At 40.2% G+C, this 23,604-nt stretch overlaps 2 protein-coding genes across 4 annotated transcripts in view; one reads left to right on the forward strand and one right to left on the reverse strand.

Moving 5' to 3' along the window:
- Nucleotides 1–693: 693 nt before the first annotated feature.
- Nucleotides 694–7,644, forward strand: RP9 (retinitis pigmentosa 9 (autosomal dominant)). Its single transcript, XM_017836152.1, has 6 exons — nt 694–933; nt 2,566–2,596; nt 3,364–3,478; nt 3,795–3,886; nt 5,345–5,406; nt 6,515–7,644. Exons 1-6 carry the CDS (start codon nt 731–733, stop codon nt 6,732–6,734), a joined length of 723 nt encoding a protein of 240 aa, XP_017691641.1. The 5' UTR covers nt 694–730; the 3' UTR covers nt 6,735–7,644.
- Nucleotides 7,645–12,612: 4,968 nt separating this feature from the next.
- Nucleotides 12,613–23,604, reverse strand: part of LOC108507840 — an 11,912-nt gene continuing 920 nt past the window's right edge. Inside the window, exons 2-7 of one of the 3 annotated variants that reach the window (XM_017836148.1) lie at nt 21,176–21,407; nt 19,761–19,921; nt 17,154–19,019; nt 16,081–16,206; nt 14,016–14,138; nt 12,613–12,837 (exon numbers count right to left, since the gene is read on the reverse strand). In XM_017836148.1, coding sequence (XP_017691637.1) covers nt 12,800–12,837; nt 14,016–14,138; nt 16,081–16,206; nt 17,154–19,019; nt 19,761–19,908 — 2,301 coding nt within the window. In that variant the 5' untranslated portion in view covers nt 19,909–19,921; nt 21,176–21,407 and the 3' untranslated portion in view covers nt 12,613–12,799. Of the gene's footprint in view, nt 12,838–14,010; nt 14,139–16,080; nt 16,207–17,153; nt 19,020–19,760; nt 19,922–21,175; nt 21,534–23,604 lie in introns of those variants that run through there. The other 2 variants (XM_017836147.1, XM_017836149.1) reach the window with 2 other exon arrangements.

Here is a 23,604-nt window from a genome sequence, read left to right on the forward strand (position 1 = left end):
CATCCAACCTAGCCTTGAACACTACCAGGGACAGAGAATGCCCAGCTTCCCTGGGCAACCTGTTCCAGTGCCTCACCACCCTCACAGCAAAGAACTTCCTCCTAATATCTAGTCTAAAGCTACTCTCTTCTAGTTTGAAGCCATTCCCCCTTATCCTGCCACTACATGTCCCTCTCCAGCTCTCTTGTAGGCTCCTTTCAGGTACTGGAAGGTCACAATTAGGTCACCCTTAAGCTGTGTCTTCTCCAGGCTGAACAAACACAATTCTCCCAGTCCTTCCTCGTAGGAGAGGTGCTCCATCCCTCTGACCATCTTGGTGGCCTCCTCTGGACTCACTCCAACAGATCCATGCCTTTCTTGCGATGAGGACCCCAGAGCTGGATGCAGCACTCCAGGCAGCATCTCACCAGAGCGGAGTGGTGACCCTTCTCCAAGGGAGGAACGACTGGGGAGTTGGAATTTTTTTTTTTTTTGGTTGGTTGGGGATTTTTTAATATCGGTGTTTTGAAGGCAGAACACTCCACACGTTCTTCCTAACTCCCGGGAAGGGTGCCTGCGGCGGGGGCAGCACGGAGCGGGCGCTCCCGACCTCCCCGGCCCGTCGCAGGCGGGGTGCCCGGGGATGCGGCGCAGGAGGAAGTCGGCGCGCGGCCGGAAACCGGGATGCGGAGGGCGGGGAGGGGGCGTCGCCGGGGCCCCGCCGTCCGCCGCGGGTCCACCCGGAGCGCCGATGTCCCAGCGGGCGCCCAGGGGGCAGGGGCAGCAGGAGGGGCCGGAGGAGGAGGAGGAAGGGGCGGCGAGGGGCAGCCAGGCGCGGCCCAAGAGCCATGCGGAGCCCGCGGCGAGCGGCGGCAGGACCCAGGACCGGCATGAGAGGAAGCGGAAGAGGCAGGAGGCGCAGCAGCTTCAGAAGATCCAGCACCTGGAGTCTTTGTAAGGAGCGGAGGCTGCCCGCGGCTCCCGCCCCTCGCTGCTCTGAGCCCACCCCGCCGGCATCTGGGGCTGGTTTCCAGAGCAGGGCTGGGGTTTGTTTGTTTGGGGGGTTTATTCCTCCCCTGTCCCCTTAAGGGTGGGTCGGCACAGGGGCTTCGGGGCCGCCTGCAAGGGCTGCTTGGAGACTTACTAAAGGCTTGTTGGGGGACAAACGGGTCTAGTCCAAGTTCCTCCAAATCCGAGGGATGCAGCATAGAAGCAGAGGTGGTTCCACTAGGATGGACTAAAAAAAAAAAAAAAAAAAAATTAAAAATTGGGATAAAAATGTTTGAGATCTGCTTGATGATTCCATCGGGCTTCCGCGGTGCTGTAAAAGGTTTATGTTATTTCACTGAAAGGGAATTATTATTTTAATGGAATAAAAAGATCAGAAGGTTCACAAGAACGTGATTTTTTTTCTTTTCCAAGTGGAAGTGAAAAATTAAGTGAACCAAACAGCACTGCAAAGTTATTGTTATAAAGATGGGATGAACGTACTTTAACCACCTTTTCACTGCTGTTCTCATAGTATTAGTATGATTTTGCCTGGAATTCCTGTAGGTGTGTAGGTAGGGGAGGTGTGCAGCTAAGCCAACAGAATATTGCATATGCCATTAAACTTAGGGCCTAAAATGAGGTACAGCCTGTACAGATGTTTTGTGTCCTGACATATAGATCATGTCTGGAAAGTCCTGTTGAAAAGGGTCTTTCATAAAGCAAAGGATTTCAGGACTCTGGTCTTGCACAGTGCTGTTCTTTATGTGCCGTTGAAAAGCAAAACCAGAAAAATCTCTGTCTACTTCTAAGATGACTCTTTAGACTGTCCCAAAGGTAGCACTTTACAGAAAACAATATATGTTTAAATACAGATGAGACTTGGGGGGAAAAAAGACCTCAAAACAAATTCATTTATACAGGCCTGCATCTTTCTAAGTAATGTGTGTTCTAAAACTCCGGGACCATTTCGTAGTGCCTTGGCATTTAAATCCTAAGCATGTGCACTATCTCAGTTGCTATGTGTAGCACCTGTTTGCTGTTTGGATTTTAATAAATGGTATATCTACTGTTAACTCCAGAGAAATGCTGCAGGAAATATGGTACTTTGGTCAGTAGGGTTCTCTCTTTAGGTTTAATACACAGATGATGAAATTATTACGTATTAGGTTTGGCTGGCAAAGCTAGATGTAAGGAACAGTCCAACTTGACGTTTTCTGGTGACTATGTCTATGATTTAGCAGTGCTGGAGTAAAGAAGTTTGGGTCAGTGAGATCTTGGGGAGGAATGCTACAGAAAAAGAGGAGAGACTTATGCATTTATGGTAACTGAAGCTAAATTGAATGTACCACACATCCACAACAAGTAGTTGTTCTCCTACAAGAATGGGAATCTGAAGACATGTGTAGTGATATGACAGATACTCTCAGTCAGTTTGCATCCATGTGCTGCTGTAGTTCTTGATCATTAGTGATAGAGTAAAATTTAAGGAAAAATGCGAGCTGAAGCTTTTAAGTCTATACCATTGAAAACCTTTGTTTTCTCAGTTTATTTGTCTGTGCTAAGCTGCAGAGTAACAATATTTCTATTGCTTTTCAGCTATGAGAAACCTCCCCCAGGACTAATTAAGGTTGGTAAATTTTTAGCATTACAGGGGATTTTCACACAACCTGTTCTTTAGGCATGTAAATGTCAGTGTTAGCTATATAAATTACAGAGAGAAGTAAGTGCTTCCCAGGAAAAACTCAGAGAATCCTCAGTTACAAGCAGATCCAGATGAAGGCCCAGAATCAGATAGGAGGAGACCAGTTTATTTATCATCTCTTAGCAGTCAGACTTCATGCAATATTTAATAGTGTGGATGGAGGGGAGTCATTTATGGAAAGCAGATTTGCAGTTTGAATTACACACTTTTCAGGATTCTTCTCCATTGCTTAGGCTTAAATTTTTCTGTACAGGTGCTTTCCTTTCATCACATTAATTACTTTTGCCAAATTTATATACCTAAGCCATAGTGTAGTGCTTTTAACCTAAAAAATACTGCTCTGTGTTGTAAAGGTTTTTTTTTTAATTGCCATGTCTTGTAGCAGGAAGAGTGTTAAGTTTTCATTTACATAATTTGTATTTAATTTATATAATTTATTTAAATTACTAAAATAGATGGGAAGGAATGAAATTAATATGGCAGTAAAGTTCTGCCTGGAATATTCAAGGGTGAGAGAAAAAGAATTTTAGATCCTTTGTGTCTTACAACGGAAAAAAAAAAGTAATGGGAGATAGGTTTCATACTAAGTAAAGGCCTGCACTCTTTAAAGTATTAATTTTTACAAAGTTAAAAAAAAAGGAAGTTATTGCCCTTATATATTTTTTTTGTCTTTTTTTTTCTTTTTCTGGTAGGAGAATGAAAGCATACCTGATGTACCGGGCAATGAAAGCGCACGAGAATTCCTGGCACATGCCCCAACAAAAGGGCTTTGGATGCCTTTGGGAAAAGAAGTCAAAGTTATGCAGTGTAAGGCTGAAAATATTCCAGGTGTCATTAGACCTTAATATATCCACCTATTTACTCTGGGGGGAGGGCAGAATGTTGTCGGACAGATAATGAGGTCCAGGTAGATTGGCATCATATTGATATAAAAGCATTCAGTATCTTGAAGGCTGTAATAGCCTTGTATTTTAATGGACATTAAATTTATCAACATAGTACTTGTATCTCTCTGTTTGTTCCAGCAGATTGGAAATATTTTGCATAAATGTGGGTTTGGTTTTTTTATACTTCTTCCGATCTGTCTCAGAGGTGCAATTCACTGCTGCTTCTTTTTTTAAAGGTTGGAGGTGTAAACGTTATGGACACAGAACAGGAGATAAAGAATGCCCATTCTTTATTAAAGGCAATCAGAAATTGGAACAATTTAGAGTAGTGAGTACAAATATTGTAGTATTATTGCTTGTCTTTTTTAGTCCTGACAATGCATAACCTTGCAAGTGAAGAGAAGCCTGTCAGATGGTGCTTTATTAAGGACTTTTCCTCCGTCTCTAGTATAATATAGATGCCGACAGTCTCCTAATAAAGAAAAAGCTACAGATGTGGTTGGATGTTTGACTACTTTGCAGAAAATCTACTCTTCAAGAGGAAAATTCGTAATTTTTACAACTAAATTGAAAATCTTCAAGAACCTATTTCAACCATTATATTCATTTTTTTGTGATTAAAATGTCAACATAACAAAAAATGTTTAGTCAAGCTTGAGCTGCCCACATTACAGCTGCTTCAAGCCTTCTGCTCTCGCTGAGAACAACCACATCATGAATGCTGTTGTCTAGGTCTGTAATCCAGTCATTGTCTACAAGTCTGATTTCTTGCTACATGAGGCTGCATCTCAGTTCTGCAGATTCTTCCTGCGTGATCACTTTAACTTTTCCCATTGCTCTGCATTGTTAATCTAGATTTCAGGCTCTCATCACTTTGTGTCTTATGTCCTCATTTCTGTCCTTGAGAAATGTAATCTGGGATAATTCTGTCCAGATTCTGGATTTATACTGATTGTATGCAACTACAAACAGTATTTTTAACCCTCTCCCATGACCAGATTGCCTCTCTTCTTCATTTTTCCTTGGGCTTCTTCTCTGTTGCATCAAACCCTTGCTCTATGTCCAAGGCCCTTCATGGTGCATTCCCAATGTCTTTCATTTGCTACTGACATTTCGTTGCTACTGACATTTAACTGGTCAGCATCTGCCATATCCTCTCTCTTGGACTTGTTTGCTTAATCTTCCCGCAGAAATGGTCACCCCATCTCTGCTGCATTCTCGCCTGGCATGAACCCACCTTAAAGCTTACGTGCTGTCTTCCTTCACAGCTATTTTTTGCTGCATTGCCTGTTTAATTAAAATTAGCTGATTTAAGAACCAGTAACAATACTGCATAGCACAATAGCACAACTCCATTATCTGTTTGTCTTATATTTCTTGTTGCTGTTTTCCTGTATGTTTGTATCCAAATTTTTTAAATATACTAGAAGTGTACAGCTCATTATTTTGAACCCTCAGTATTTCATCTATGTCTAGCTATTCCCGTAGATTATGTGTGGGATTCTCGTAGTTAACTGTGATTGAAGATTTATTATACCTAAGGAGAGTCTCCTTCATTAGTGATGTAATTAGACAAGCTTTCCCTGAAGTAAATACACCAGTTCAGATTAACAATGTTAAGTCTTAGAGTGTACTTGTGAATTAAAGAGCTTGCTCAGCATATTTCATCATTTGATAAAAAGCCTCTTGCATTTGGCTGCTTCAGTTTATTTTTTTAGGAAATACAACTGTTGGTGATAAATACTTTAATTTACCAACATTGGATTTTCTATTTTCCACTTTAAAGGCACATGAAGATCCAATGTACGATATAATAAGGGAAAATAAACGACATGAAAAGGAAAAGAGGTAAGTGTATCTGTAGTAAACTGCATTTTCAATTTAGTTTTTATTTTGATAACATGGTACTAAGGTAGGGGTGAAATTTTTATATAAGCTTACTTTTAGCTCAGAGCATCTTTTTAATGGCAGTTTCTTTATGTTGGCAGACTAAGGCATTTCTGCTTTCTGAATAATGACTCCGTAGTACTTCTTACCTCTTTAATTCTATTAGCTTCCCCAAAACAAAGTTTAAAGATGAGTTGTATTCATTTATGCCATAATATTCAGGTACTTAGGTTTAGGTTTTTTAGGCCTAAGAAAACAGTTTGATTTTTTTTTTCTTTCACTGACTTTTGAGATGTTTTCTAAAATTTAGTATGTCAAAATGCCTTCAGCAGACATGAAGGGGTGGATTTAGAAAGCTAGTTCAAGGCACCTGGTGTTGCTCCTTTTGTGAGGTCATTATTTAGTATATAAAGCAGCAGAGTTTTTAATGCCTTCTTGCTTGAACTGCATCGGTGGAATAACCGAAAGAAACTATAGGTAGCCCATAAAGCAGCACTGCTGGTGCAAGTGCATTTCCTTTTCCTTGGAAGATACTGAAGAAGAGTAATAAAATAAGCAAATACTTCATCCTCATTTGCCAGTAATCCTTGAAAGTTCAAAGGAAGAGCGCCTTCCAAAAATACTTCTGCATCCAGAGTAGAGCCTACTCTATAGCTCCACTGACATCATCTCTGTATCAGCAGGGCAGTGAATGTAATAATATCATAATCTCAATATGCATCTGTGTATGGATAAGCATAGAACTTCTTATCACCAGGTGGTCAGGTGATAGCTGTTGCCTTGTTATTTTGCACACATAAATAAGCCAATAAGCCAGTCTGCACCTGCTGTCCCATGGGATGGAAGGTCTCTGAGGGCACAATATCTGCGTGTCTCAAAGGGGGTTGCTTTTATCAGTCTGTGATATTATCTGTAATAGGAGTGTAATTAAGCAAAGGAGGAAATGTGCCCCTGCCTTTTGCATGCAGCTTCCATTCCTCGAGCCAGGAAGGAAACACAAAAGCTAGAATAAATTACTACAGGTAGAGGAGAGCTAGAAAGGATTCTCACTGACATTTTTTAAACTCAGGATACAGCAACTGAAGCAACTCCTGGAGGACTCTACCTCAGAAGATGATAGTAGTGATGACAGTGATGAGGATGATGAAGATGGCAGCAGCTCCACTTCCTCAGAACATAAACACAAGAAGAAAAAGAGAAAAAAGGAAAAGAAAAAAAAAGAAAAGAAGAAGAAGAAAAAGAGGAAGCGTAAATCATCCAAATCTAATGAGAAGTCAGAATCTGACTGACAGCAGTCACCTGCTGCATGCTCATTGACCTCTCTACTTGTGAACTGCAAGGAAAGATCCAAAGAACGAGGAAGAAAACACCAGAAAGGGCTTTGTTAAACTTGGAACATACAGATGTATGCATACAGCAGCCTACACTGGCATCCTCTTCTGCCCCTCTGCAGTCAGAAAGAAGAAAGCTGCATTAAACCATACTCAGCCATATCTTTGTGCTGTAAAACCTGTGCTAAGGGTCATCCGTCCTGGTCAAGTTGGGCCTCTGCGCTGCCGCGCGTGACCATCAGCAGGAAGTGGTGACTATTGAGGAATCATCGACAAAGCTGCAGCATTAGCAGACTGTCCACTGAAGTGTCTTTTCTCCATGAAGTTATTTTATTATAAACAAAACCTCACTGTAACAGGACTCCAGTTTGCACCATGCAGAGCACTGAGAGTTCACTTACAGTGCTTATAATAAGCAGGTTGTACTGTATTTTTTTTTTCTCCACATACGTGCTGAAGTTCAGTGTACTTATCCTAATATTGGCAGCTAGCTAAATAAAGAGTACTGCTGAAGGGGGAAAAAGTTAATCAAGGGGATTTACTTTAAGACAAAATTGCAGCATCAGCGAGACTTGATTTGTGTGTGTGTAACAAAACCTCGACATCATCACCATTAACATGCACGGTTCTGAAACATCTGAAGTTTTCTCTAAACTCTCGGAGTGGGAGCCAAGTGTAATGATGTTAGATATTCAACTTTATTGTAAGGAGGTAGTGGTTTTAGTTATTTAAAAAGAGGGGTTTCATGTAAGAAATTAAAAAGATTAATTTCTGCATATGCTTCAGTATCAGTTGTTTTGATACAATTGGGGGTGTGGTGTTTCCTTTTAAAAAGGCTTAGGGGAAATAAATTCCAACCTACTTTTTATGTTTACTAGAATTATTTGATGAAGTAACATTTTTTGAATCATCTCACAAAAATATAAATGTATCTTTCAAAATGGTTTTCAACTCTGTGAATGTAAGCCACAGAGCAGTAGTAAAGAACTTGTAAGCAGGAAGAAGAGAAAGTTTTGTGTACATCGTAGACCTTCCATATTACTATGGTTTTCTTTTAAATAATCTTGCAGACTTGAGGAAGATAGCTATAAACAACATTAGAGTAATCATCCCTCTTTGAAACCTCAAGATACATTGGTACAAAGCTGCAATTTGAGGGACTAGATGGTGGACACTGGTACTCATTAAAAGGAGAGAGAAAACTAGATTTGCTTTGAAAGGACTTCTATAGAATTCAGTCTCTGTGCTTATACCAATACTGAACACACCCCCCCCAGTAAAGCTCCAAGATAGTAGAGCAAACATTAACAGTGAAACAAAGGAACCATAGACCAAAATGCATCCAGGATATTTTATTTTCTCCTGAGAACTTTGGAAAAGAAATCGAGGGAAATTATAAATTGGGTTTTTTCCCCTCCTATGTGTGTAAGAATGATTAAGTAAAAATAACCCCCCATTCCTTATCAGTCATTCACAAAATGTTCTGAAAAAAACCAAGACAGACAAGGGCTGCTTACAAAAAGATTCTTCATTGTATTCCCAGAGCTTGTGGAGTTGTATTTTATCCTCTATTTAGCAAAGTCCCTGAGATGGGATTTACTGGTGATTCCTGATAGTTCCCTGTATCAGCATAGTCATCATGAGCAAATTCTAAGTTCTGGCTCTTTCACCAGAAAAACCTTTAACAGCTGAAATAGCATGGGGAGATATAATGGACTGATTCTCTTGGCCAGGTTGGATTGGGCCTTGAGCAGACTGGTCTAGTGGAAGGTGTCGCAGGGAATTGAGACTAGATGATCTTTAAGGTCACTTCCTACCCAAACCATTCTGTATTTCTTGTATTGCCACAGTTGGTGCTGAGAAGATCCATGCTTTTATAGCATGGGTGATCATTGGATAGACGCTGGAAGCCAGATATTCACCTGATGCATTCCAAGAGAATTCTTACTCAGGTTTGTCTAGAGCAGAGCTAACCTGAACATCTCTTCAGTTAGTTCAGCTTTAGTTTAATAAAAACAAATTCAGTTTTTCCTTTGGAATGCCCTTCCCTGTTAATGGATCTTTCCCTTTCTACCTACCAGGGGTTTACTATTTGAACAAGGAAGGAGAATACCACAGGAGACCATTTCTAACTTGTATAAAATGTAATTTAAAAATTTGAGATGGCAAATTTCTGTTCTGTGCGAGACTAAAGGTCTATTTATACCAGTATCTCTTTCCAATCACGGTTAATAGAAATGCCTACACAGCAGAGTGCAAACTCTAGTGGCATTATTTCAGTTACTTCACTGAAATGCTCTCTCAGCCTCTACCACTTGTAGTGCAGTTACTCTGAATATACATTTTAGTATTTAATAGGCTCAGATACATTTTTTTCCTTTACATCTAGACACTTCCTGCAAACCTTGTGATTTCCTTCAGCAGTGAACTCTTCTTCACTAATTATTAATCTGTAACAATTTGCTTTCACACTGCTTCCTGCTAGTTTAATTTCATATACCTTCATTCTGGCACTGGAAAGTTATGTGAACAACCAATTCCTCTTTCTTCTCCTTATATCCTTTCCACTTTTCTAGATCTCTAATCATATTCCATACATGTAGGTCTTTACCAAAACTCATAACAAATAGCATTTGAAAATTAAAACTAACAGTTTCAGTAGAGTAAGATTTATAATAGTGCTGATTAGCAGCCAGCACTAGAGAGAAGAGAAGCACAATTTGTATCATCATTTGGCATTTTAAACAATGCCAAAGCTGTCATTTAAGAGACTCTAAGTCTTTTAGAAATATGTAGACTAGAGATAAATACCAACACTCCTTTTATATTAATGGAAAATTGTTCTTAGTAGAAGTAAACCCAGAAAGCAGGATAGAAAGTTATAGTCTTGAAAGACTGATTAGCCTCATTTGTTAAATCATAAGCATTTAAATGTTTTTGTTCAAACAATTTTTTTCTGACCTACTTTATAGACGGATAGTTCCATTTGCAAGTCTTGCTGAAGCCTGAGGGTTAGAAATAGCATAAATGTATTGTTCCAGGAATCTAAATAAGTCTGAAATGCAGCTAAAACAAACCCCATAAGCAATACAGCTTCACAGCTCTTCAGCTCCCAGCTTTAATTACCTTTCTGACAAAAATTGTTCAGAGTATTAAGATATTTCAGGAAAAATACTGACATCTGTCTTATTCCTTTGGTCATGAAATTACTTAGGGTTTATAGTCCTGTCGAGTGAGACAGCCAGTGGCAGCAAGTCAGGGGAAGCTGAGAACTCTTAAAGAGTGAATTTGTTTTTCCCTTGGTGTGCCTCCAGTTAGCATGCCATGAGTGTTATGGGTTTTGCATGGGTTTTTTTTTTTTGGCCATTGACTCCCATCTTCACTGTTTGATTTTAATAAGATGACCTGTAATTAATTTTTTCCAAAATAAGGCAGAAAACGGGACATTGTAAAAGGGAAAACTTTGCCATCCAGGTGCTACCAAACTGAAAATTAAAATACACTATTAAAACCTGGCAAGCCAACAGAGCCCACTGGCTCCTCATCAGTGATTACACCACACCCACTTTGCAACAGAGGTTTCAGTTAGTTACAAATAATGATTTAGAAATCCTGAGTCACAGACAGTAAGTCTGCCCAGACAAAGATCACAGTATGGCAGCCTCAGAGGCCTCTAAGGTTTGTTGCTGGTGTGCCAAGCAGCAAATAGATTCTTCAGCTGCCCTTCAGCAGATGCTGCAGGAAGCATGTGAAAGCTGCCAAGGCAATGCAGAACTGCGACAGTTACAAGTCCACAATCCTGCCAGCTCTGCAGTGAATCACTGGGCAGTCCAGCTGCAGTGGTAACAAAAGCTGACACGTATGCGCATCTGCAAAATTAAATATCACTGGGGCTAGTTACCTGGCTGAATAAAAAGAGTCTGGGCTTGAATTCACAGCCTTTTAAAATGGAGTTTGTTTGTACTTCACAGCCTTTGTGAAGCATGGCCATTTTACCCACTGGAACATTAGATAACAGCTGTAAGCCAGTTAAGATGCAATCCACGAATCATCCATGCTGCTGAGTGGAAAAAAAGGCAAGCAGAAAACTTAGATTTAAGGTCACAGGACTAGTACTGTTTGAGTAGAATACACCACATACCATATATATTATCAAAGAATTATTTCTGGAGCACTAGAACATTCATGCATACTACTTTAAGCATTGGTGTGGATGCATAGCATGAATATACTACAAGATATAAGCCATCAGTTTAAAATAGCATTTGTTTTCAGACAAAGAGCTGTCTAAACACTCCTACTGCTACTCCCTCACATCTCCTTGGGAGCCAGCATCACCAGGCTCTAAATTGTTTCTTGCATCTGAGTAGAAATCACACTGACTAGTGCAAGGCCTGTAAAGGGCTGACTAGCATGATCTTGGGAGCACCTATCAAGTATTAGCCAGTCCCAAAAGAGTGCCATCTGATCCTGAGGTCATGAATATTTCTTCATCAGATAAGCAGCAAAAGACATAGTTAAGCCTGTCAGCAGAATTGGGTATTAAAAAACTCCATGCTTGAGGTAATTCCCTCCCTAAGTTTATTCTTTGAGGTTCTGGTGCAACAGAGATTCTGTGCAGCACAAAAGCCAAATAAGAATTTCTATCCCTTATTTTCTCAAAGGGCCTAGGGTAGAAAGGAAATAAAAACTTGGCATCAGAGTGGTTTCTTTCTCCTAACAGCTTGGGGTAAAGGCTGCAATTACACTAGAGCTTTAACAAGTAAGCAAGTGTTATTAAAAATAACAGAAAAATCAAGGATCAGTTGGGTAGGGAAACATCAGTACTCCTCACTGAGGGCAAACAGCATAACCTCAGTTACAGGTCCGACTAGGTAGGCGTGAAATTTGAATGTAGTCACAGGAAATGCTACTTTTATCCATGTAGGTTACTCTAGGACACAGACAGAATAACAGCATGGGAGAGGAGGCAAAAGACAAGTCCTGTCTGTCCAATCCCTCCACCCTTTATTAAAGAAAAACAGGTAGGTTTTTTTTTTTTTTAGTTTCTCTGCCTTTGTCACTCACACTATCATTCTATTTGGGAATAATTCGAGATTACTAGCATCATATTTATTCTTTTCACATGGTGATATTAGCCTTTATGGGCATTTAAAAAAAAAATCAATTTTTGAGCTATCCAGCTCATTTAAATCAGTCTATTTCCATTATTCATAAGATAGCTCAGCAGAGACCTAGTTTTATCATCTCAGTTCTCTAAAGAGACTTCTCTGTAGTCAGTTGGCAAGGTCTGTATCAACTGTAATAGAAGCCATCAGTAAGAAGTCAGGAAACAGGGCACACCATCAAAACCTTTTGTTTCACCTTCAAGATCCGTCTCTCCAGCTCCAGGTCTCCATAATGGACTCAAAAAATCTCCACAGGAAAAGAAGGGGAGGAAGGGGAAGCATCGCATCGATTCACTGCTTTAGTTTTAGTCCTCAGTCATGCATTTGAAGAGAGGAAGATCTGAGGAACTGCCTTGAAACTTCAAGTCAGTACATGGACTTGATACAGCTCTAACTATATTCCTTTACACTTTGACAAAACCAAATCCAGCCAAAAATCCAGCTGCTGGAAGAGAATCTCATGCTTATGTCCACATCACATATATGACATTGACAGGCTTCACAATCCTGCAGAGTTTAGGAGCTGGGCAGCGATAACTGGTGTGCTATAACAGCACTGGTGCATATATGTGCCCATGTTAAGCTTTTTTGCTGTGTATTGATTGAATACAAAAAGTCTCAAAGTGCAATTCTATGAAATTTATTACTTAAATAGTGGATGTGCTAGTTATAAAAAGGTGACTGGTGTTAAATATTTAATTCCATTTTCATAGCATCCTCGGTCTTTACAGTGTCACTTCTTACCCCTTAAGAGTGCAGAGCAACTTACAAAATATGCAATAATAATTGAATTTTGGATTATGCAAAACAAACCTTTGATACATTTTTTCCCCCCTCCTGCCCCAATATTTGCAATTATCTTCTCTTACAGAGGGACTTTTTTGTTCCACGACCTAAAAGTAAAAAAAAGAAAATAAAGAAAGACTGAAGTATGCATTCTGCCTCCAAACAATATGTCAATTTGCTTCTAAAGAAAGCTAGACATAAGTATTGCCTTTTCCTACTGCAGGCATTGATGGTCGATATTACAATTATGTACTCGACTTCCCAGCAAGCATAAACTCCACATGAGTAGCATTGGGCTTCAGAATATCCCAGTATAACAGGTAAGAATTCCATGTGAAACTCATAGCACATTCGCAGTCTGTTCTTGTAACTACTATGTTGAATGTATCCAAGAAACATCAACTGTTTCTGGGACAAATAAATATTTTGGGATTGTGCAAGTTTCCTGGTTACTTCTACTAAGAACTGATCAGCAATTAAAGAAACAATCTGGCTTCAGGACTGACACCAAATTTTCACTAATAAGACACTTCAGTCTAAGTTTGTTTCCAACCTTGCAAATACAGGGAAGTGCAATCCTCTTTTTAATATGAGAAAGAGACTATTTTTTTTACTCGTGTTCCCAGATGGAATATTCAAGTTCACTTTACTATGCTAGCTTGTTCTTTTCCAGAAAGAAATCTGATCTTTTAGGTAGCTTCCTGTATGTACAGACCCCTTTTCAATTTATAACCTTTTCAGACTCTCACACAAATACACAAAAGCATAATTATTACTTAATGTGATTTTTCCCCCATTATTTTTCCCCATCTTCCTCCAAAGTAGCAAGAAGTTCCTACTCCATAAAGTTCTTAAGAATTATCTATATGCATTTGTGTTGTATCAAAATATTTTGGTTGAGACAGATCTGTAGCTTAAAGAAAAGGATATACTGCAAAGTGACATAGGACCCAGCACTTTAAAAGCATAGAGCAGTCTGAAGAGCAACTAGACTAAAACAGTAGGTTTTGGTGTGGATTTCCTCCCCCATCCTTACCTTAAGCAAAGACAAGAAACCTAACCTGGCCAAAGCTACACTGGTATTCATAGCAAGGTGACTAAGTGCACAAAGTTTAGCTTGCCTTTTTTTCCCCACCCCTTATCTTATCCACATACGTAGCATTTGCTGTTATTTCGCAAGCTGTCCAACATCCTTGCAGTTCAAACAGAGAAAAATTAATCCCTGAGACAGTAATGAAAAAATACTGGTAACAGTTATTTTTGTAGCTTGTCACTGTATACTAACCTTGGTGTATACTGTATTTAGGCATCTCCCACACTACTTCTTCCACCTCAAGTCTTGTGTCCCTGCGTTTTGAAGGTGGCTTGCCTATTCTTTTCTTCTTTGGTTTAACCAAAGGTGGGTATCCTAAATAGCAAGATACAACTGGTGTTATTTCTTCAAGACAAATTTAACCTTGTCTTTCAACAACTGGCCTGTGATGTTCCTCTTTCTCCTTCCCTTCTATGTGCCTATTAGCTGATAAAATTGACTCTACACATGTCAAGCAAGTCTTGTATGTCTACAATATTGAATCATTGTCTAACCATAATTCTGGATGCATTGTATATTGGGTCATAATTTGGATAGGTGTTAGTATGGCAAAAAAGTACCCAATGAGAGTTGGATAATTCTGCTCTAGCTCACTGTCTGTCTAAGTGTTCAAGGCTAGTTGATAGCTGTCCAAGTGATCCAACTCATTCACTGTCTTTAGAAAACTTAATCCTTCAGACCTGTAAAGTTATGCACCACAGGTACACTCTTCAAGAAGTCAAATTTAGCATATGATATTACTGCTAAAGCAATATATCTATATCTCTAGCCAACCCCCCTTACTTGCAGGAGCTTAAATTTAAGATTAATTTGAAAAAACAAGTCCTAATATAGGCAACATTTTAAAAAGGATGTGATTTTACTATCACTTCTGAGGTATCTGTTGGCATGAACAGCATTCAGAAAACACTGATTCCTGCTTCCTAACACTGTGATAGCTTCTTCAAACTACACAGGCTGGAAAAGGAGGAGGAGAAAGCAAAGAATAACACATAGACCAAACATCCTCAGTATGGTGGACCATCTGTGACTTCAAAGAGATAGAAGAAACATGCTGAAAGTTAAAAGTAACAAAATTATTTTAGAGCTATTATCATACTTTTATGAATTGTTGTAGAGGAGCTAAGAACAGTGCTGCTAAAGTAAAATGTTTTAAGCTTTTATAGAGCACTCTAGAATAAAAAGGACCCCTACAACACTGAAGTCTGTGGATAGAAAGCCTCCAATGCAAAATGCAAATAATCCCAAACCCCGATATGCTTAAGCAAGAAAGCAATGCAGAGAGAGAGCTCTGAGGAATACACTCTAAAGAATAGTCTACTAGGCTGTTGATACAGGAAATCTGATACATATTATCAGTGAACTGAAGTGAAGCGAGTCAGTCTGTTCTGAAAATAGCTTCACACTCCATTATTTGATAGACTGATCCTGAGATACTTGAAGGCATGTGACCCAGGAGAGTAGCACTACAACAAATTCTATAGCTGTTCCAGGCCTTTTTAGCCACCAGCGTGCTTGTAGCAAGTGTGGGTAAAGCCCTTCCCACATCTTTGTTCGCAAAGCCTAGCCATGATGATGATACCAAGAAACACTCTTAAAAAGCATCCAAACCAGATCTGAACTCCAAGTAAATATTAACTGTAAAGAAAAAACATTCTGCTTCAGGAGTTAATAAGAAGGTATTGAAACTATCTAACCTTTTACTTTGCTAGAATATTTGATTTCTTCATCTTTTCCTTGACGAGATCACAATGATTTGCACTCAGTCAGCCTTTAGCAGCATCAGGGCAACTGTTGGCCTATGCTAGTTTCCCTGATCATTTGCCTATGTAGCTACCACATCACTCCCTATATGTTTTACTCAAACATAAGATCAGAAGATTAGAAGCCACCACTGCATATGCACTCAAGAGAAGCATTATCTGGGTAAAGATTTAATATTAGAGTTTATGGCAGTAACAGCTTTACATAAATAAAGGCTTCACTTGGCCACGTCAAAGCATTTGATGCTTTGATTTCCTATAATGCCTTTAAAAAAACCCAAAGTACCTATAATGCATTCTTATTCCCCTGCTAGGGTTTGACAAGGCTGTAAATATGCCCAAGATGTACTGACTGAAAGGCATTTCATCAATATCAGACAACAAGAATTAGTTTTATTATTTTCAAACCTCATCCAAATATCATATGCTTGCTATTTTGTACCATATCTTTTTGAATGTTCCTTAAGAACAAAAACACATTGAGGAAGTTGTACCTTGGTCTTTGCTCTTGGCTGGAGGTAAGAGACTACCATGTATTTGGCTACTGAATTTGGGTTTAGCACCACTTCTAATCCAGTACTCTTCAGGCAGCATCCCCACAGTCTCCCTTAGCAGCCTTCCTAATTAAAAAAAGGAAAAAGTTGATTTAAGGTCAGTATTTAGTTTTTCTAATATACTGTTTGATCCACAAGCCAGAATGCAAACCTAGCTACTGGATCTAATTGTAGGAGTCTATTGAAATAGAAACAGTTTTCTGAAGGCCACACTTGACAAAAATAAGTCTACAGATTTTGCAGAAAGAAAAAGTTTAAGAACAGTAAGCCTGTTATTAAAAGTAAATATAATGGTTGTCTTTCATAATATAAGACTATACTAAACATCAGCCACCTACTAAGGTGCCCATATATCTGCTTATTCTCACCTTAGATTAATCTAATTTCTAACATCTACCTTTGAGTAAATAAGATATTCTTTTCCAGGTCAAATTTAATAGTTTCAGACTGCTTTTTCTGAAAATACAGCAAAACTTTTGTTTCTAAAAAAAAACAACAGCTGCTATTAAAAAAAAAAAAAGTAACGGTTTGACTCCCCTTCTGCAGAGAAGTTATACAGGGTATATCCACTGGATTATAATGAACTTAATCCTGTTTAGTGCACCTAGCATGAGCCTGTGATAGGAGAGTCAGACTGTTTGTATAAACTTAAATGCAGAGCTTCCAAGATATTAAGCACCAGTAAACATGTAGTTCAAGTGACCTTAAGCTTTTCAAATTAACAAATTGCCACTAATGCCAGAAAGTGAAGTATATCAAATCTGACTCAAAGGAGAGTTTCTGCACTGTTCTCTGGTGGTTGTGAAGATGCAGAACCCTTATGCAATAGGTTAAAAAATGCAGCAAACTCCTTGTGCTTGAAAAAAGTATTTCGCAGGACATCTGGCTCTAAGCCAAACCTAAAGCTACAACATCCTCTAATCTTCCCACTGGTTCAAGCTACAATTTGCAACTGCAATTAGGTGTTTTGTGTATGCTATTAAACAGCACTTTGTCCTCAGCAATTAGCTTACCTCCCAAGAATTTCCGTAGCATTCGCTGGTGCTCAAGTCCTTCTCTTCTTGTCATAGGCCTCTTTCTTCCGTAATACCCATAGTCACTATATACAACTTCATCTTGTTCTCTCTCCTTTGGCTTGTAAACTACACCAATATTTTCAACAAGCCCACTCCTAGTTTTCATTTTCTCTTGAGCAGGCCAGCTAATTAATTGTGCTGGTACGGCATTTTTAGGTGGTTTCCAAAGCACTCTCCGGCCAACTTGGTAGAAGCTTCCTTTATTTGGTGTCAAAATGCCATATGGAAGGGTTTCTTGAAAGAAATACTCCATTTCATCCATGTCATCATCCTCATCCTCCTCATCCTCTCCATCTTCATCCTCCTCTTCACCCTTCACATAATATTCTTCTGAGTCCTCAACTTCTGACATACTTTTAGCTGCTTTTTTGTTGAGAGAATTGATTTCTTTCCTACTAGAAGATCTTGAAACAGCTCCCAGCTTTCTACCTTTACTGGAAGCCTCTTTAACCTTAGTGGCTGAAGAATTGTCATCTTGATCATTCAAGCTGTTCATCTGCTCCTTTTCTACCGCTTCATCTTCGTTAAGGGACCCACCACTTTTAATTTTCTCTTTCTCCAAGCCATCTGTACTTTTCTGAGAAGTATACATGCTTTTCTGAAGCACATAGTCAGGGACAAAATAAGACACTGGGGCATTATCACTTGATGAGCCTTCTTCTCTAGAGGACATGTCATCAGAAGAAGGACTGATTACACTTTGACACTTCCTTTGTGGCAAACAAATGTCATAGTTTGTAGCATCCTTCTCAATTGATTTGTCACACCAAATACTTTTACCTGTCTGGCTTTCATTGATTGCTCTGTGGCTTAAACTCAGTTTTTTCTGCTGAAAACTCAAGTCACTCATTACCTCCATATTAGATGGAAGTAGTCCTGATTGTTGAATAGAGCCTGCAGATTTTTTAGTGCTAGATTTCTTAGCTATTACCACATCCTGTCTTACCACTGGTCTATCTATGCCAACAGATCTTGCCAGCTCTGTGATTTGTACTGCCATGGTTTCACCTGGGGGGGATTTTACCTGTTGACTTGTATTTGCTAGCTTTTCTGCATCCAGCTGCACTTCGTTATTTTGGACATCTTTTTCTTGCACAGCTTCAGCACCCTGTTTTGTGGGGACAACAGCTTGTCTCTCATCTAAGGAAGCTCCTGGCACCATTTGCCTCCTTTCATGAGGGCCATATATCATGCCTTCACATGAGCTAACAGAAAATAAGTCACATGGCACTATGTTCTCTGGGACTGATTTACCACTTGCCACATCATACAAAGGGATAGTTTCTTTAAAGGACTTCCACAGTTGAATAGCTGGAGAGCCATTTCCATATTCTATCCTCACTTCTTCCTTCTCAAAGGCATAGCTTCCAGTAGGAAGATTTCTATACTGTGTAGAGCTGGCAGGGTCCTTGTTATGAAACTCTCTGTCTACCACAGTGGAAGATCCAGATGAATCTTGTTTCTCTGAAGTACTTTCAGTCTCTGTACCTATACCAGAAGAAACACAGGCCATATTTCCTGCATCACAACCTTTCGTTTCTGTTCGGACATCTTGATGCTTTTTTTGCTTGCTTTCAGGCTGTCTAGGATCAGTCTGTGTTTCTTTTGTCTCCGTTTTTTTCCCAGGGGTATTATAGTGTCTAAATCTTGTTGCATGATAAAACATAGGGGAAGGTAGGGCAGCATTAAAATAAGGCCTTCTGTTAATTCTTGCATGCATTGGATGCTGTGGAACAAGAAATCCAGGGTACTCATGGAGCGCAACAGAATAAAACGGCAAATATGGATTTCCGCTTCGGAAGCCTAGACATTGGTGATAAAAAGACAAATATATTTTCTCTCTGAAATAAGTCATCCTGATAAATATTTACTTGCATACACAGGGACAGCTACAAGATCAGACACATCGTTAAATAAAGCACTCCACCTTTCAATGCTTGGAAACAAATCTGGTGCAAAAACTCAGAGAGAGTTTCTTGTTATGGAATAGCTTATCTGGACACCTACACTTTAACCAGAGCTTGATTTCATTCCTTGGAACATTCACCACTTAGTTTTCTGTACCTGTTTTTTTTTTGTTATTTCATGGAATATTGCTGTAGCGTTATCTTTGAAAAAGACAGCTCCGGATAGAAGTTAACGTAAATATAGCGCTTACAAGATGTATTTACAATACTTCTCTTATAATTATTTTTTAAATAATTTTTTAAGCTTACATATATCCATACATTGTGTATGCACGTATGGAACTCATATATACACGTGCATATTAATTGCTAGGGATGTTCTAGAGCTCTGTGTCTGCAGGATGACCATTACTTAATATTTTGCTTAGCTTCCATTCTCCAGGAACAGATGCTTTCTACCACAGAGGCTACATATTTAAGTAATACTTAATAAATCAGATTTTTGACAACTGAAGCATTACATTAATTTTCACTTAAGCTCCCAAGAATCCCATTAACATAGATACATATTTGTTTCCTCTGCTCTAGCAGTAACTTACTAAGCAAAGCTACCACAGAGAGCTCTCATTTACCTTACCTGGAGCAGGTACATAATATGGACTGTATCCATGGCTGAGGTACCATGGATTTGGATAAGGCTGTTGTGCTGATGGCTGAGCATAAAAAAAGGGTCTTGAGTGGCTTGTGGAATATGATCCACTTTCTGAAGTTGAGGAAGTATTCATTTTTCTTTAAACACTGAAAGAGATAAAGGATCATTATCAATCACTTAAAAACTGCACAACCTAATGATTTTATGCTGTCAGAATTTAGCAGACATTCCTCTCCCAGCCCAAAGAAACCAGATTCTTCTGAAAGAAAGCTACTGTCTTCCAAACAGAAAGTAGAAGACTGACATTACTATCAAGGTCAAATATTTCAGTTGTCCTTTGCTAAGCTAGCTTTTATATGCAGCTTTCAATATTAGTCCTTCAAGCCAGCCTTATAACGTGCTTTAAAGACACAGGACAGTCATAGAGCTTTAGTAGTCTTAGATGCATGCATCCATAAGTANCTTTAGTAGTCTTAGATGCATGCATCCATAAGTACCATCCCAGCCAATTAAAAGAAAAAGCCTCCAGTCAATCAGCCCTGAGCAAAAGGCCACCAAAAAAAAAAAAAAAGGCAACAGAAGGCTTCACACTATCAGACATTTAATGTTTCAGAAAGGAAACACTTCTTAATGCTAATACATATTGTTACACATCACAATAAGAATTCTATTAATTCAGGATTTGTACTTTATAATTTATTTAAGAACAATGATAGCTGACATAGTAAACCAAATATTTCAGTGACACCACGCTTCCTACGCTTAAACCAAATGATAGGTAACAAAAACAACCCCACCAAAATCCTTATGTGTAAGTTTGCATTCAGAATCTTAAAAAATTCACTAGATGGAACTTCCTCCCACACTTATTTCTTCAGTTAACTAACACACTAATCTCAGCCCATTCCTACCCATGCAAGTGATACAACCCTATCACACATAGGTTATAAAAAAGAATATAAGAAAACAGAGAACACAGAAGATCTGGTGACTGCACAGAACAATAATAATAAAAAACCAACACCAGCTTAAATCTGTGGAGAATTTAAGCACTTTAAAGTTATAGGAAAATTAATTCAAGACCTGTTACAAACTAGCACACCCTTCAGCCTAGAGTTTCAGAATACTTTTAGGAACACTGGAGCCCTCTTCAGTTTCCATGCAGGGTGGCCTGTCCAGCTCTTGAAAGCATCAAAAAACCTACACACTCTCCTAGGCCAAACCCCCCAGAATTATTTTGACCTTTCAGAGAGACAGTAATGTAGGGAAAGAAAATAACCCACAAAAACAATCCCCCCCCCCTCCAAAAACTAAGCTATTCCTGCCCCCTTAGAGCCCCTCAAAACTAAGGTTGCTGCTGTTCACAGCCCAGGAAGAAAGTAACCACGTTCTCTGCTTACCCTCTTTATGGCAGGCAGCTGCTACTTGTCCACTCCTCCTCCCACCTGAGGCTTATTTAGCAGTGACGCAGGGGACCTTTTTCAGTCCATGTGTGGGAGGAGAGTCAAAACATGAGGGTAGGAATAATGGTAAAGGCCTTCAGCTGGTGTACAGAAAGCTGACAGTCTCATCTTGCAGATGTTTAAGCTGCATCTCTAAGTGAATCTGGTATTTCCCTTTTATATGTTGGAACTTACATTAAAAAAAAGAAGGGAAGTATTACCAATCTTCTGATTAAATCTACTGTTAGAGACACTTCTTGTAGGAAAAAAAATCAGACAATACAAGGCCAAGTTTATATTTGTTTCCAAGGTTTGCCAGTTGTTCAGTATGGAGTAAAGGGAGCAATGCTCTTCAATCCTAACATGGCTAAGTGGGCTGAGAAATGTAATGTGCTTTCCATATGAACAGGAGAAGCACTTATTGCAGTACAGTGTACTCCACCGTGTATGACAGGAATTCATGAAATGTGAAGTTGCAATTTGACTCTGTGATGGGTCTTTACAGGAGATGAGAATCTGAGTTGCTACTCTGGAATACACATCCAAATACACGCACATCTCCAAATACAGTGCTCAGGTACTGGGGCAGGTGGCAGGAGAAGAAAGCACAGTGCATGAGCTGTGCAGGCAGGTGAGTGGCTAAGGAAAAACAAAGAGGTACGGATGCTTAGAGATTGTTTTCATTTCTGTGTTGGGAAATTCACAAAACTTCTGGTTTTTTTCTTACTATAATGTTCAGATTAAACATGTTCTTTGCACCAAGACACAAAATATAAAATGCCTGGGAAGGATGAGTGATTCAATCCTCGCAGACCTCCCCAGCCAAAGCTTGTCCTTTCCAGTGATGGCAGCACTTGGACTTAGTGCAACCAGCCACTTGTAGTGACAGGACAAGGAGTAATGGGTACAAACTGAAAGAGAGAAAATTTAGGCTAGATGTTAGGAAGACATTCTCTGCTGTGAGGGTTGTAAGAAACTGGAACAGGCTGCCCAGGGAGGTTGCTGGATACCCTATCCCTGGAAGTGTTCAAGGCCAGGTTGGATGGGGCTTTGAGAAACTTGGTCTAGTAAAAGGTATCCCTGCCCATGGCAGGGGGGTTGGAACTAGATGATTTTTAAGGTTCCTTTCAACCTTAACATTCAATGATTATATGACTCATGTCAGATGTTTTAAATCCCCAGCTCCTGCATCCATCATACTTTCACCTTTTGGAAGCGAAACTCCTAGCTTTTCTTTTGGTGAGTGGACCCAAATGGAAATAAAGAAAATAAATGACACTCACTAGCTTTTAAAAAGTTGCATTTCTCAGGATTTTCCTTTCCCTCGGACCTCCCATCAGCCTTCAGAGTCAGAACCAGTCACAGAATCAGAATATTCTGAGTGGAAAGGGACCCACAAGGATCATTGAGTCCAACTCTTAAGTGAAGGGCCCATATGAGAATAAAACCCACTCCTGCCTCCCATGCCCCTGTCACTTCCTCTTCTCCTGAGGCAAGCTCCAGGCCCCACAAGCCTCAAGTGGCATTTGCTCAAGGGCCAGCAAACCTGTGCTTGGCCAAAGGACATTCCAGGACTCCAGGAGGGCCAAAGGACCAAAGGCAAGTCCCAGAGGGAAAAGGAGGCACTGGAATGTAAAGTGGACATGGCCAGGCTCAGCTTGCAGGTGGATCCCAGGGGGATGAAGCAATGCTGGGAGGCAGAGCGGGACATGGCTGGGCCAGGCCTTAACCCTGAAGCCTTCAGGCCTCCAGGCTGCAACAAGTCTGGGGCACAAGTCCTATGAGGAGAGGCTGAGGGAGCTGGGGTTGTTTAGCCTGGAAAAGAGGAGGCTCAGGGGTGACCTTATCACTCTTTACACTTCCTGAAAGGAGGTTGTAGCCTGCTGGGGGTTGGTCTCTTCTCCCAGGCAACCAGTGACAGAACAAGAGGACATAGCCTCAAGCTGTATCAGGGGAAGTTCAGGCTGGATATGAGGAGGAATTCTTCAATTCAGAAAGGGTGATTAAACATTGGAATGAACTGGCCAGGATGGTGGTTGCAGAGTCACCATCCCTGGAGGTGTTGAAGAAACGACCGGACGAGGCACATAATGCCACAGTCGAGTCGACCTGGTGGTGCCCGGTCATAGGTGGTTTTTCCAACCTAATTGAGCCTGTGACTCTGTGAGTCGCTCTTCCCAGCAGAGGGCGCCGGGGGGGGGAGAGGGCCGCTCCACGTCCCGCGGGAAGCGCCGCTGTCCCGGCGCGCGGGCAGGGGGCGCTCGCGGGGGGAGAGGGAACAGGAAACCGGGGGCGGGCCTGGCGCGCGGGCCTCGGCGGCGGCGGCTCGCCGCTCCGCGCATGCGCAAACGGGGCGGGCGCGGCGCTCCGTAACGGCGGGCGGGGGG

Source organism: Lepidothrix coronata, unplaced genomic scaffold (genome assembly GCF_001604755.1).
Source record: "Lepidothrix coronata isolate B3197 unplaced genomic scaffold, Lepidothrix_coronata-1.0 Scaffold271, whole genome shotgun sequence".
NCBI lineage: Eukaryota > Metazoa > Chordata > Aves > Passeriformes > Pipridae > Lepidothrix > Lepidothrix coronata.